The 14,853-nt window shown below is 38.6% G+C and overlaps 1 protein-coding gene across 2 annotated transcripts in view; it reads left to right on the forward strand.

The window, feature by feature from the left end:
- LOC127653026 (ephrin-B3-like) overlaps positions 1–10,700 on the forward strand; it is a 100,219-nt gene extending 89,519 nt beyond the window's left edge. Inside the window, exons 5-6 of one of the 2 annotated variants that reach the window (XM_052139515.1) lie at positions 2,319–2,387; positions 5,966–10,700. In XM_052139515.1, coding sequence (XP_051995475.1) covers positions 2,319–2,387; positions 5,966–6,387 — 491 coding nt within the window. In that variant the 3' untranslated portion in view covers positions 6,388–10,700. The remainder of the gene's footprint in view (positions 1–2,318; positions 2,388–5,965) is intronic. The other variant, XM_052139522.1, reaches the window with a different exon arrangement.
- The last annotated feature ends 4,153 nt before the right edge of the window (positions 10,701–14,853 follow it).

A 14,853-nucleotide genomic window follows, 5' to 3' on the forward strand; every position in this document is an offset into this window, starting at 1 on the left:
TATTATCAGTCATGCCGATCAAGCAGTCACTTGTACACTGTTGAATGAGTGTGAATTCACTACAGCTCAAAAAAATCATTTTATTGTTTTTCTTTGCTTTACTTTATTCTCATTTCTCATTTGTCATATTTGGATATTAATTTGTATATTTCTTTTCATCAACTCTTATTATTTACTTTTCTTCACAAACATTCAGACAATGCTTTCTCTGTGTATTTGTGTCTCTCTCTCTCTCTCTCACTCTAACTCTAGTTGTTATCTGCTTTGTGGCTGAAAGGTCACGTCTGTTTTGTTTGTCATCGAAATAAAAACTGTTTCGGTTGGAGATTTCTGATGCGATATTCCCGCACACACATACGCACACTGGCTGTCATGCCATTTTGACAAGCATGACAGTTTGCCATAAGCTCAGAGATGACTGTGTGCATATGAAATGTTGGTCTGCCTTCTAAATTGTATGTAATGATTGCATCACCACTGCAGTAATCCCTTAATTACATTAGTGAAGACTTTGACAGTATTATGGCTTGAAACATATTAAGAGGCCCATATTCTTCATTTTATTTGTTTTCATTGTTTTAAAATTATTTTGTAAATATAATGTAATTATATTGCTATTCTACTATAGCATTATATAATTATAACTTATTATGCTAAGTTAATCATAAGTTAATAATAATTATATTATAACATTTTAAAGTTAATCAAGGTGTCTTGTACCATGTAGACGTTTCCTGCGACATGCTCTTCATCAGACTCAAATTACACACAAAGAAACACACCCATATATATACGCATGAACACCAATCAAGAAATCACAACATCACATGCAAATATTATCATTGCATGAACATAACATTATTATATTTATGCATTTGGCAGACACTTTTATCCAAAGTGACTTACATTGCACTTATTACAGGGACAATCACCCCGGAGCAACCTGGAGTTAAGTGCCTTGCTCAAGGACACAATGGTGGTGGCTTTGGGGATCAAACCGACAACCTTCTGCTTACCAGTTCAGCGCTTTAGCCCACTACGCCACCACCACTCTGATTATTATTGCATAGGACTCAAGTCTCACAATCAAAAGATACCCTGTACAAATTTACAAAAACATCAACAAAAATGACTTAACAGCAATAACTCAAAATACAAAGTATGTAGAAGAAATATGACAACTGTACATTGGCTAAACCATCAAGTGCGAGCACCATCATACTGCCATGTATGATACTGACAACAGGTAAATAGAGGTGTCAAAGATACTGTTGTTCACATGGTGAGACAAATACACCACTAAGTGAGATCTTGGAAAACCCACTGTTCCATTAAAGAAAACTAACAGCCATAAGAGGAAATTAATAAATAACAATAGGAAAAGAAAAATATAATAAACACTTAAAATGACAGCAGGTCAATCAGAGAAAATGGCATATATTAAAATCCTCATTGAGGCCTTTTGGTGATAATGTATATCCAAAATGCATCTCTTGAGTAACTGGACATTCATATCACCTTCTCTCCAATGTTGTTTAATAGCTTCAATGCCAATATATTGAAACTGGATGATGTGTTATGGTAAAGTGTACTGCCACAGAACTTTTTGGATCATGATTTCTTATAGAACTTCTATGTTCTGAAATTCTAGTTTTAAGAGACAGATTTGTCTTGCCAATATATGACAGGCCACAGGGACAATGAACCACATATATGTCATTGGTCATCTTGCACAAGATAACACCCTAAATAGTACAGTTGCAGGTGCATGTTTTTTTTTATCCCCTTTTCTTCCAACTTGTAATGCCCAATTCTCACTACTTAGTAGGTCCTCGTGGTGACGTGGTTACTCACCTCAATCCGGGTGGCGGAGGACAAGTCTCAGTTGCCTCTGCTTCTGAGATGGTCAATCCGCACGTCTTATCACGTGGCTCGTTGTGCATGACACCACGGAGACTCCCAGCATGTGGAGGCTCATACTACTCTCTGCGATCCATGCACAATTTACCACGTGCCCCATTGAGAGCGAGAACCAATAATCACGACCATGAGGAGGTTACCCCATGTGACTCTACCCTCCCTAGCAACCGGGCCAATTTATCTGCTTAGGAGACCTATCTGGAGTCTTTCCGCACACTCTGGATTCGAACTCGTGACTTCTGGGGTGGTAGTCAGCGTCAATATTCGCTGAGCTACCCAGGCCCCCTCATGTGCTCTTTAGGAGCTGCGTTAAGCACGGCCTCGCAGGTGCGTGTTTTTTTTACGATTTATGATACTGGTTGATTACTAAACCATTTCACTCTATTGCTTGTCTGTAGGTCCATATGGCCTCCCAGCCAAGCCCCCCAAAGCCGACCCAGCGGGCCGTATCAACAACCCAAATCCAGGTAAACACAGCTGCTTTCAGCATCAGCTGAGGACACATCAAAATTTCACATACCAAACAGACACAACATTAAAAAATGAACAGAACAATCTCAAGGAACAAGGGAAGGAAATGACAGATGGATGTAGAGAAACAGCCGTCTTGGCACTCGGGTTATTTGTGATATATTCCACCCTTCTGTTTGTTCTCTCCTCCTCGCTCTCCCTCTGTTCTGCATCGTCTTTGCAGGCCTCACAGTCGCAAACTGGAGGCTAAGTGTGGTGGGGTAATGGCCGCACGGGGAAAGATAAAGGATGAGAGGAAGAAAGAGCTGTCGTTTCTGAGACTTATTAATGCCATTAGTTTAACGGCCTGGTTTAGTTGGTCCTGAGAGGAAGAAAGAAACAGAAAATGAGAAGGAGAGGAGGATGATTAGTGTATGATGATAGAATGTGAAAATTACTCAAACTCTATGTTTGCATGATTTTGACATGTGGGAGCATGAGGATGCTGCCTTGTGTCTTATTCTATCTGTTCTCTGACATACATACACAGAAAATAGAGCAAAACAGAGAAAGCTTGTGCATCGGTCTTAAAATCATATCTATCTATCTGTCTGTCTATCTGTCTGTCATCATTTCAGGTGGAGGTGGGTTGAGGGGGGGGGGGTGCAAACCATTATGAGCACAAAAACACGGACAGTCATAGAGACACGGAGCGAAGGAGGAGGTTGAGGAAAGAAGTGAGGGATGTAGAGAGAAAATGAGAGGCATTGTGTCAAGAATAATGATGGGCCAATTGAGAGCACCTGCAGAAAGATCCCTGTATTTTCCACCACTCCAGCACTCGGCAGGGGCTCTTATTGTATCCCGCCGAGATCACAACTACACACATACGCACCTAACATCAGCTATGTCCAGTTAAATTAGCTCAATGGTCATTTGCTCTATATCTTGTAGTTAATGTGTGTGTAATCAAACCCATGTACCTTTCCAATCTGTATTTACCATTGCCAATGAGACATAGCTCACCCAAAAATTTTACTCACCCTCACCCTCACCCTCAATGACATAAACGCAATGTGCCAAGTTCAAATATGTGGTCTATCACTGACTTGGAAAATAGCAAACAAGTCACATAAACTACTTTTAGTAGTCTGTGGTGTGAACACTCATCCAAATTTCTCCCTTTGTGCTCTACGGATAAAAGGGTTTGGAACATGAGGATAAGTATATGATGGAAGAGTTCATTTATGCGGATCCTTTAATAAACTAGAAAGCTCAGAATAATAACAAAGCCATAAAACATACATTCCATTTAAATAGAAGAGATGGCTTTTATCATGCCGTACCTGGTTAGGACACAGCATTACAGTAATGTAGACCTCCTCTGAAAATGACAATTTTGTAGTTATCTAGCAGATCTATATTCTGAGGGTTTTATACATTCAACTAAAATTCTTCCGTTTAAAGAGCCCAATCAGACCACAGCATTTAGATTGGATTTCAGTTCCCTTGTGAAATGCCTCCCACACTCCATAATCCCGTTATGTAAAGATAAATGACTAATATTGCCTCATAGATCCCACATCTATTAAAACTCAGTGTGTGAAGCAGCAGCCACATTAACCATTACTCATGTTTCCATGTGTGAATTTTATTTTATTTGTATTTTTTTTATAACAGTCCCCTTAATGTTCAACAGCATTTAGGGCAAAAATATGAATGATAATAAACCTCCAGCATAAACCAAACTTACTATAATAAGAATGAATTATCATGGTCTAGCTTAGTCTGTTCTTACTCTAAAGGCACATTCACACCAAAAGTGAATATTTGCCATGAACATTTGCCACAAACAAGACTCATATTTAACATATTTAAAATATGCTTTCCTATAGACCTATTCACATAATAGACAAACATTTGATATATTTGTAAGGTATTTTGGCCAGTATGTTTTTTGTGTCACTCTTGACTCAAATATAGACACTTTATCTGCCATTCATTTCATTTTTTGTTTGTTTCGTTTTTGGTGCGAACAGACCATAACATTGTGTCCAAATACTGAACATTGCCTCATCTCAACTCTTATATCTCTTGATCTTTTTTATTCTAATCTACGGTTTGATGATTGCGGTTCACATCTTCTTTGCCAGACCACAGTATCTACTCATGTGGCTGACCGCAGGCTTACACCATGTGTGTTTTACATGTGTGCCAAAACGTGCATGTTTGCGGAAACTCAATCCACCTTGACTCAGTGCGATCTGAGCCACTGGTCAGAGAGTTCAGAGAAAAGACCACTACTCTGCAATGTCAGCCAATTTTATTCAAATTTCAGACAGTTTTAGTGAACATGGCACTAATTGGTTCGGTTTGATCTGTTAAGGACATGAACAAGCCAATCAAATGGTTAGATGACTGGCCCAGTTTCATTTGTTCCATTTGACTGGTGAAAGTCATTAACTAAAGTAGCCCATCAGATGGTGAGATAGATGTAGAAAGGCGATGCTAAAGGGCAGGATGTGGCAGCACTAATGAACCTGCTACATCAGACTAATACTCATGTAAGTGTCAAAGTGCACTTCTCTGGAGTCCACTCTCTAATACAGGAACAGGTTAAAGGTGGTCATTTCACTAATGGGTGTCATCACAAAATGCAATCTAGAAAAACTTGGAAAAAGTTTCCCTAATGATATGCATTGAAACTCCGAAAACTGCTAAGCCAAGATAAGAGTCAAAAGTGTATAAGAGAAGTGGATTTCCTTTCTGCACAATTTCTGTGCCACTAATTTCAGCAAATAGAGTTGCAAATATAACTAGATAGGTAATGTTTGTCAAGACAAACTGATGTTGGCTTAAAAAAGCCTTGCCTGAAGCTTAAATTGTTTGAGCTTGAAGTTTGAAAAATGTACAGGCCCAACAGTCCAGACAGACAGAAAGAACTTCAGATAGATAGATAGATAGATAGAAAGACAGATAGCATGGTGGATGGATGTAACTCTTATTGTTGATCATCCAATACAGGAAAACCAAAAGTCTTATTAGTTAGAAAAGTCATAACAGCCCAAGTCAGAATAATCAGAAAAAGTCAAGTTTATTCTTTGTTGATTGAAAACTCTTAGTGGAGTTACATTTGGAAATATTGGTATTGGTTTAGGGATTTTGGAAAAACCCCATTAAGCTTAAAGTTTAGAACAATTCATTGGCTTTTTCAAGCAAAAATAAAGACTGTTTTAAACAGTAATTCCCCATTTGACATTGGTTGAATAAACAGATTGTCCTTCCCCAAACTTACACCATTGGTTGAGCCAATGTTGCTGTGTCGGGCTGGTCAGTTTGTTTTTAAAACAACACAAAGCTCACAATTTTCAGGGAAGTCAACCTACAAATGACTTAAAGATGACACTGAATATCTCTTTAGGATAAGTGAAAGTATTTTAACATTCCAAAAACTTACACACCTTTAAACTGAATCTTACATCAAATTTGTTCAAAGAGGCAATATATATTGATGGACCATTTTAGTCTCATTGTTTTTTTTTTACAAATGTTACATTTTCCAATTTGTGTACCAAATTCTCTCTCTGTTTTACAGGTGCTGGAAACAACACACATCCCAAAATTCCCCCTAGAGAATCGGGTGGAGAAAATGGTCCCCTCCCTCCCTCCAACATTGCCGTTATCGCGGGTGCAGCCGGAGGTTCTGCTTTCCTCCTTCTCGTCACTGCTGTGATCTGCGTGGTGTGTTACCGACGACGACATGCCAAACATTCCGAATCGCACCACCCTCCCCTTTCCCTCTCCTCCCTGACATCACCCAAACGAGGTTGTGGCGGGGGCGGAGGAGGCGGCAACAACAATGGCTCGGAACCTAGTGACATCATCATCCCACTGCGGACTTCTGACTCCGCCTACTGCCCGCACTATGAGAAAGTCAGCGGGGACTATGGCCATCCAGTCTACATCGTACAGGAGATGCCCCCTCAGAGCCCTGCCAACATCTACTATAAAGTATGAGAACCAGAGACGACCTTAACAAGACCACACCAACCTTAATGACTACCTAAAACCCACCCCTAGCCCCGACCCAGCAGTTCACCATGTGACTGCGGAATTCTGAGTCCCTTGTAGATCAGATTATTTTACCTTCACACACATTTCTCCAACACAGACTGTGTGGGGTCAGGTGTGTGTGTTATCATTCCATGCAACTCCCCCCGACTTTGGCCTTTTGTTAGAGAGAGGATGTCCTGATGTGAGGGCCTCCTTCTCTCTATCCTCCCACAGGGAGAAGTTCATAAAGCTAAAGAAGACCTCCTGGAATGATTCAGCCAACTGAGTAAACATGAAAACTCCTTGTTTTATTGGAGGAATTCTGAAGCACAAGCATCGAAACTTTGTCTTTTCTGATGTACTTGAAAATCAAATAAAATAAACCAACAAAAAAGAAAAGAAAACTCAACTTGTTTAAACCTAGAAAGACTTCATGTGAACTTGGACTTTTAATGCTACATTTACTCACAAATAGCAGTCTAGCTTGTGTTACTACTTCTCTGTCGAGGGGAGGGGCCATTGATTCAGCTAATCGGCACACAGGGCTGCAGTCACCTGATCTAGGACCCATGTGTTTGATTGGTGGAGTCTTATTGGCATGGAGAATCTTGTATATTTTAATAACGTGTGTATTTTGTGAGTGTGTAGGATAAAGATTCCGACACTGCTGTTGCACATGTTGCAACTAGTGTGCTTCAGTAAAACTTGCGAGTGTTTGTGTGAGTGTGAATCAGTGCGCGTCTGAGTACAGTGTTAGCGTGAACATGGGTATGCGTGTTTGTTAGACTGTTTTAAAACCAAAACACAAAATACGAGCGAACATCAAAAAGTGTTTTTATCGTTTTCAACACATAGACTATAATTATATATGAATACTCAGTAAATAATTATTTTTTTTTCCCAATGTAGTTACTGTTCCTTTGCTAGGCCTAATTTTTATTAAAGAAAAATTATGACATGCTGACCTTGTTTCTTCCCCTTTTGAGTTGTAAATTAATTTTAATACTTTTATTCTGTTGCAGAAACCGAGTTTGATTGGTTCTGTTTCTCCCCTCATTTTCCTCTTTCCCAGGAGTCCTCCACTCTACACATATATTTTTATAGCTCCTTGTACTCTGATATAGTTTTGAAGATAGACCTCGTTTGTGAACGTGTTGAGGTAGAACAATCTGAGTTTTTTATTATTATTATTATTATTATTTTTAAAGGCGCTTTTTTTAACAAAAAGGGGAAAAAAATAGAAAGGAGGGAAGAATTCGAGGGGGTGAATTAAAAAAGAATGCATTCTCTGCCTGTTGGGAAAGCAAACGAATGAGCAAGGAAACTTTTAGAAAGACTATGAAAGAATTGCACATTAAAAGAAAAAATAAATAGGGGTAGGAGTTGGGGGGAGAGAAAAAAGTTGTTTGAAGGAGGATAGAGAGAGAGGGAGTGTAGCAAAGGAGAGAGGAATGGAGAGAGATAGGAAAGGTTTTTAATAAACTCTTGGAAGAGCTCGTCTGAAACGGTGGAGGAGGCAGATGTGAGCACGGCGGTGTTCTGAGGTAGGGAGACAGACGGATGAGGGGAAGAAAAAACTCATTCTCTCTGATGGACAACAGGATAGATGGACACTCAGAATTACTCTCTTACAGATACTCAGTGCTCTTTTTTGTTCATGCAAAGTGAAGTGGAAATATTTAAAGTCTCATTTCAAATTCTTGAGAATCTCCGAACACGTCTCAATATAATGCAGATGTGAGCACACACACACACACACACTCGGAGAAAGACTCAATGGCTGTGGCACACAAAAAAAGCTTTTGTAAAGAGAAACAGTCACACGCACAGACCGAATACACAGTCAAAAGCCATTCTGATTGGCCATATATGCTAGTTACCTCAACAAATAGAGTCTGATTAGCATCACTCTTAATTTCACACTTATAATATCTCTCTTTCTTTCACACACACACACACACACACACACACACACACACACACACACACACACACACACACACACACACACACACACACACACACACACACACACACACACACACACACACACACACACACACACACACACACACACACACACACACAATCATGCATCTCTGTTAGTGCCAATCTCTCTTAAGCCCAAAACACACTCTACACAAGTACATGAACACAAACACGTCCAGCACCGCAAGCTCGATTTCATGCATTGTTGCATTCTGAATGTTTCTTTATGAGTTGCATTCTCAGTATGGCCACAACTATAGCAGGCATTAGCATAAAAAATATCTCCTTCTATGGTTGGTTGTCTTTCAGGTCAATTGATTTGGCTGAGCAGCAGTTGTTATCTTCCCATATAATAACACTTACATTACAGAATGCAAGTTATGTATGTACAATGGGACTGCGCATTTGTATTTGCAATGTATTGCCAAACATTTGCATCTGCATTTCCGTACATGCAGGAAGTACGTTTCTGGCCTTAACAGTGTTCTGAGTGTGCTTAAGTGAGTGTTCTACACTACCATTGTGTGTGTGTCTGTATGCCTGTAGAGGAATGTTAGATGGTAGCAATGAAATACACTGCATACACACTCAAAAAAATAACAAGCCATTCATACCCAAATATGTTGGTAGTCTTACTTTGCAGATGTGTTTTGTGACTGACGCTGAGTCTGAACAATCTGTTACTGTTTTCAATCTGCCTATAAAGCCTAATTATCTCTCTTTCAAAAACATTTCGTTTTGTATCACTCTGCTGTTTTCCTGTCACACTGATGTTTTCTCTTACACAACAATTGGATTTTGTTACTTCAATATCAAGTTGCCTAAAATGTGGAAGTGTTATGTTTGTTCAGCACTGTTGTATTTGTGGGCTGTTTCTTACATATTTAAACGTTCAATTTTGGTTATTTCCAAATTATGTTAAAGATACTAAAACAATCTGTGTAAGCCATGTCTCTGACCCTGTGCACATGGACTTGAATACGTGTGCGTATGCGTGCAGATGTGTGTGTATGTGTGTGTGTGTGTTTGTGGGCATGTCCAAAACACACAACTGAGAAGCTGTGGACATCGTTCAATGACAGACCGACGTGGAGGGAAGTGTTTGCAGGTGCTGTTGAGTTTAAACGAAACAGCTACATCACAGAGGACACATGAGGACACACAAACACTCTCTGCCCACCATCGTCCCTATTTTGGGTCTTGTTTATCGAACATCTGGCCTCAGAAAGGTTCATCTTCTGTCTTTTCCATTGAACAGTTCTTTGTGCACTTGCTTTCACCATGAACGCTGGGACTAGTATACTGTACGCAGATAAAAGCGGGGGACGAACCACAAAATGTATATTTTTTAGAGAACGCTTCAGTGTGTGTATGTGTTTCTCTGTGCCAATAGCCAGTGGGTGGTGGCCATTTTAAAGAGCTCCATTCCTCTCCAGTGATGTGTTCAGATGTTTGTAAAACACCATGTTTGTGTGCAATGTTTTCTTTTCTGTGCCCATTCCTCCATCTTCCTCCCTTTCCACTCTCTTGATTTCCCTCCTGCATACATGCCGTTTAAAAGGGTTAAACAACTAATACATTCCTTTGAAGAAATGTTGATTAAAAACACACACACAATTTTTTTTAAGCTGCATTCTTTGATCTTTCAAGTGCTATTTATATGTGATTGTGCTTGTATGCATAGAATTACACTGATCAGCCACAACATTAAAACCATCTGCCTAATATTGTGTAGGTCTGCCTTGTACCGCCAAAACATCGCCAGCCTTCATCTCAGAATAACATGCTGAGATTATATTCTTCTCACCACAATTTTACAGAGTGGTTATCTGAGTTATCGTAGACTTTGTCAGTTCTAACTAGTCTGGCCATTCTCTGTTGACCTCTCATCAACAAGGTGTTTCCATCTGCAGAACTGCCACTCACTGATGTTTTTTGTTTTTGGCATCCTTCGGAGTAAATTCTAGAGACTGTTGTGTGTGAAAATCCAAGGAGATCAACAGTTACAGAAATACTCAAACAAGCCCATCTGGCACCAACAATCATCCATGCAATTATATAATCAGCCAATCATGTGGCAGCAGTGCAGTGCATAAAATCATGCAGAAATGGGTCAGGAGCTTCAGTTAATGTTCACATCAACCATCAGAATGGGGGAAAAATTTGATTTCAGTGATTTGGAGCATGGCATGATTGGTGCCAAAAACTAAAAATATCCAGTTAGCGGCAGTTCTGTGGAGGGAAATTCCTTGTTGATGAGGAGTTCAACAGAGAATGGCCAGACTAGTTCAAACTGACAAAGTTTACAGTAACTCAGATAATTGCTCTGTACAATTGAGATGAGAAGAATATCATCTCAGAATGCTATTGTAAGATGTGGGTTGGCACTGTTTTAGCGGCACGAGGGGGACCTATACAATATTAGGCAGGTGGTTTTAATGTTGTGGCTGATCGGTGTATGTGAACATTTACTGAAAATGCAACCGAATAGGATTTTTATTATACTTCTTTCTTTTTCCTTTGACTCAACCATAGATCACTCCTAACAATTTTTTTACCTTTTGTACATTAAACATTGACTTTTACTGTCACTATCCATTGCCAGTAGAGCAATGAATGTATTCTTTAAATGCACAGAAATACTTGCAACTCTTTTCTTATTATTTAATCCATACTGTATCTCCCTCTCTCTTTGTGTTGCTTTCCTTTAGATCTGACTGTATGTTTCTAAAACGCAATTCAGTTGCCAAAGCAACCATTCCACCTAGGCAACACTTCAGTTTATTTAGAAACTCGCAAAATCTGGTACTGATTGTCCCCGTGAGGTTGCCACATATAGCTAAAAGTGATGCTGAGGCAAAGACCTTATTTGTGCCCAGGGAGTGCTTTACACATCACAATCCTCTCATAGGTGTACTGTGATTTAGGTGTACAATGGAAGTGGAAGGGAACAGAGGCAGAGAAAATAAATTCAATTTATAAATACCCTCACAGGTTTATGTGTTTATCTTCACCATGTAATAATTTTTCTTAAAATGTGCTTGCAGTCCAATATTGAATATTGATGATGACAGAGATTTAATACTACTCTACGAAAAATACCCATAGAAGCTAATGAATAAAAATGCATGCCTGAAAAACACACACACATGGCCTTATACAGTAGGCCCAAAGCGTGTTTGGAGACTTAAACCGCACCTAAAAAAACCCTGAATTAAACTGCATTAGATCGCAAAATATCAAATTTGTTTGGCATTTATTTGAAGAAAGGAAGCACAAGCCAGTTTGGCATTTATTTTAAAGAAAGGAAGCACAAGCCAGTGTCAGTAATTAACTTTACATTAAGGGGCATTATTTGCATTTTGTCCTTAATAACCATATAAAACATCAACTGTGTCTCATCAGTTTATGTCCACTACAATTTAATCAATTCATTAACACAAATTCTTCAGATTGAGATATGAAATCAACATGAATTCATATTTTATGTGATAAAGTACATTGAAAAAAAATAATGTGCTGGATTTGCTTAATATGCCATAATTTTTGCAACCCAATTTTTATGCAAATTCCACTAGGAATTTTAAGCAACGTTACCTAAACAAAGACACAGTTGCTATGGCCAAATGAATGTGCTTCCATTCAAATAAATTTACTTAAAAACCATGCCATGGCAGCAATTACATTTAAGGTTTTTTAACTCTAAGAGTCTCTGTTTACCTAACTATGCATTATAAGCTCATTTGTAAGTGCTATTTGCAGCTTCACATTCTAGGTTCTGTTCATTAACTTTAAAATAAAATTACCTTTAGAAAGAACAGGCAACTGGTGAATGTCAAAGGTATTTATTGTTGTTTACAAATTTACTATCTAACATAGATATTCATGCTCTCCTAGAACCAAAATAAGTTCTCAAATACAAAAATAGTAACAAAATCATTACGATAAACAATAACATAAAAACAAGTGGGCTATGCAATGACTTAAAGAATTTCAGTAAATCTAAATAAACAATTCAAAATGCATTTTAACAGATTGCCCACTGCAGAAATATATGCAGGTAGGAGAAAACTCTAATACTGTAACAAAAACACTAGAAACAGTTTGCATTTATAAATTAAACTATTCATTCATCTTTTCAACTTGGCCAGACATTGCCATCATCAAAATGCAACACCATTTACTGTATGACCTCAAAAGAAAGAAATAAAAAAATGTCAGATTGTTTGGGTAGCTAATGTGAAGGGCATAAATTAGCCCAAAATGTCAGTGCACTGACCCAAGTTTTGACAAATGTCCCCAACTCATTTTCAAGGACAATCAATACATCCAGTGGGTTGAAAGGCAACTTTCGCTCTTCCTGTTCCAAAGCATTGCTGGCATCTGCTCCTTTCTGGGCTTGGTCAAGCTCCTCTTCCTAAATGCATAGAAATAATCTTTGTCAAAATGTATATTAACAGTTTCCATTGTATTTATTTGCACAATTAAATATCCTCAAAATCAATAATTACAGAGTAAAAAGAAAAGTGATCCTTAAAGGGATAGTTCACCCAAAAATAAAACATTTCTCAATTACTCACCACCAGATGTGTAGGCCTTTCTTCTGTTGAACACAAATATCTCAGCTCTGTTGGAACATTCATTGCAAGTGAATGTGGTCAAAATGCACATTATGGTGGCATAAAGTAATCCATATGACTCCAGTGGTTGAATCCATGTCTTCAGAAGTGATATGATAAGTGTAGTTGAGAAACAGATCAATATGTAAGTCTTTTTAGTATTAACAATCTCCACTTTCACTTTCATATTTGTCTTCTCTTGTTTTTGGGGATTCATATTCTTTGTGCATTTCACCACCTACTGGGCAAGGAGGAAAATTCATATTAAAATGACTTAAATATTGATCGGATTCTCACCCACACCTATAATTTCGCTTCTGAAGTCATAGATTAAACCACTGGAATCATATTCATATCTTTAATGCTACTTTTGTGCTTTTTGTACCTTCAAAGTTCTGGTCAACATTGTGAGGACCTACAGAGCTGAAATATTCTTCAAAAAATCTTAGTTTGTGTTCAGCATACATCTGATGTATGAGGGTGCGTAAACGATGAGAGAAATTTCATTTGAAGCACACAGCTATTCAACCACTGTACCAAATGCAAACATTTATATGAATGTCAGCGGATATGTCAGCTATTCCGTTGTGTTGTGGCTATTTCGTTGTGTTGTGGCTTGTTTCTGTTGTGTTGCGGCTTTTTTGCGTTGTGTTGTGGCTTGTTTCCGTTGTGTTGTGAACTTATGTTTGCTTTTTGAATTTCGTTGTGTTGTGCACTACTGGGCCACCGTACATAAGGGGTGAGAAGGCCAAATGACAGAAATAACGTATTTGGGTGAACTACTAAAATCATTTGATTAAGCTGAATAGTGAACATAAATAAACTCTGAGCTAATGTAGGCTAAGCTGGTTTCGCTTTAAGACGAAGGGGTTCAGTGATACATTTGCATTGAAACATGTAGACAAGCGATTTATTTGGAGTTACCTGTTGCCTGCTGAGTTTATGCCTCGTGAGTGATGCCTGATCAGTGGATGAAGATTATCGGTCTCTCCGGTGAAAAATCTGCGGGAATTCTTCGCCACTGCCAAACAATGCGAAAGCACAGTATTTTCCCATGAGAAAAGTATGGTGTAAGCGCTACATACAGAATATTCATTATTGTCATTAACAACCTCAATGTCGTTCAAGGCAAGCAGCAACCACAACAGTGAAACTCATTACAGAGACCGAAATGTATGCTTCACATGATATTAATGTATGTATTTGTTAATGTTGTCTCAAACACTAACTGAGGGGGATGGTGGGAGAATAACATTTAGCATTAAAACTGTAGATGCAATTGATGAAGCTGAATATAAACTAACACTCAGAAAAGGTTAGCTGGTTTCAAGATGTACAATTTGAAGTTTGCATTAAACATTTTAAATTGGTGTAGAAATGCGATTAACATTCTGGATTTACCTGTTGTTGGCGGAGTTTGAGGAGTTTTAAGTGAAAGCCCTTAGCAGCAGTTGAAGATAAAGAAAATCTGCCTGGTGAAAAAATACGCGAGCTCCTTTGTGTTTGTTCGACTGTGAAAATATAATCATCTATTTAGCCTCATACAGACAAACGTTGGATATACTGTAGATTTGCAAACGAAGATGTTGGCACTTTCGGTGCATTTTTATTTTTCAATCAAACTGAGAGAGATTAAAAAGGCTGAAGGCAGACAGAGTCAAACCGTGTCCTATACAAACGGCACGAAATGAAAGGTATATTTTGTATGCTAATCAGAGTTTTTTCCTAACCAGCTGTGACGAGCAACAGGAGATTCTGTCGATGGCTTGGTTACTATTTGCGGTGACGCGCTTGGTGCCCAGTCCGCCATGAACTGCCACTA

Source organism: Xyrauchen texanus, chromosome 2 (assembly GCF_025860055.1).
Source record: "Xyrauchen texanus isolate HMW12.3.18 chromosome 2, RBS_HiC_50CHRs, whole genome shotgun sequence".
Classification (NCBI taxonomy): domain Eukaryota; kingdom Metazoa; phylum Chordata; class Actinopteri; order Cypriniformes; family Catostomidae; genus Xyrauchen; species Xyrauchen texanus.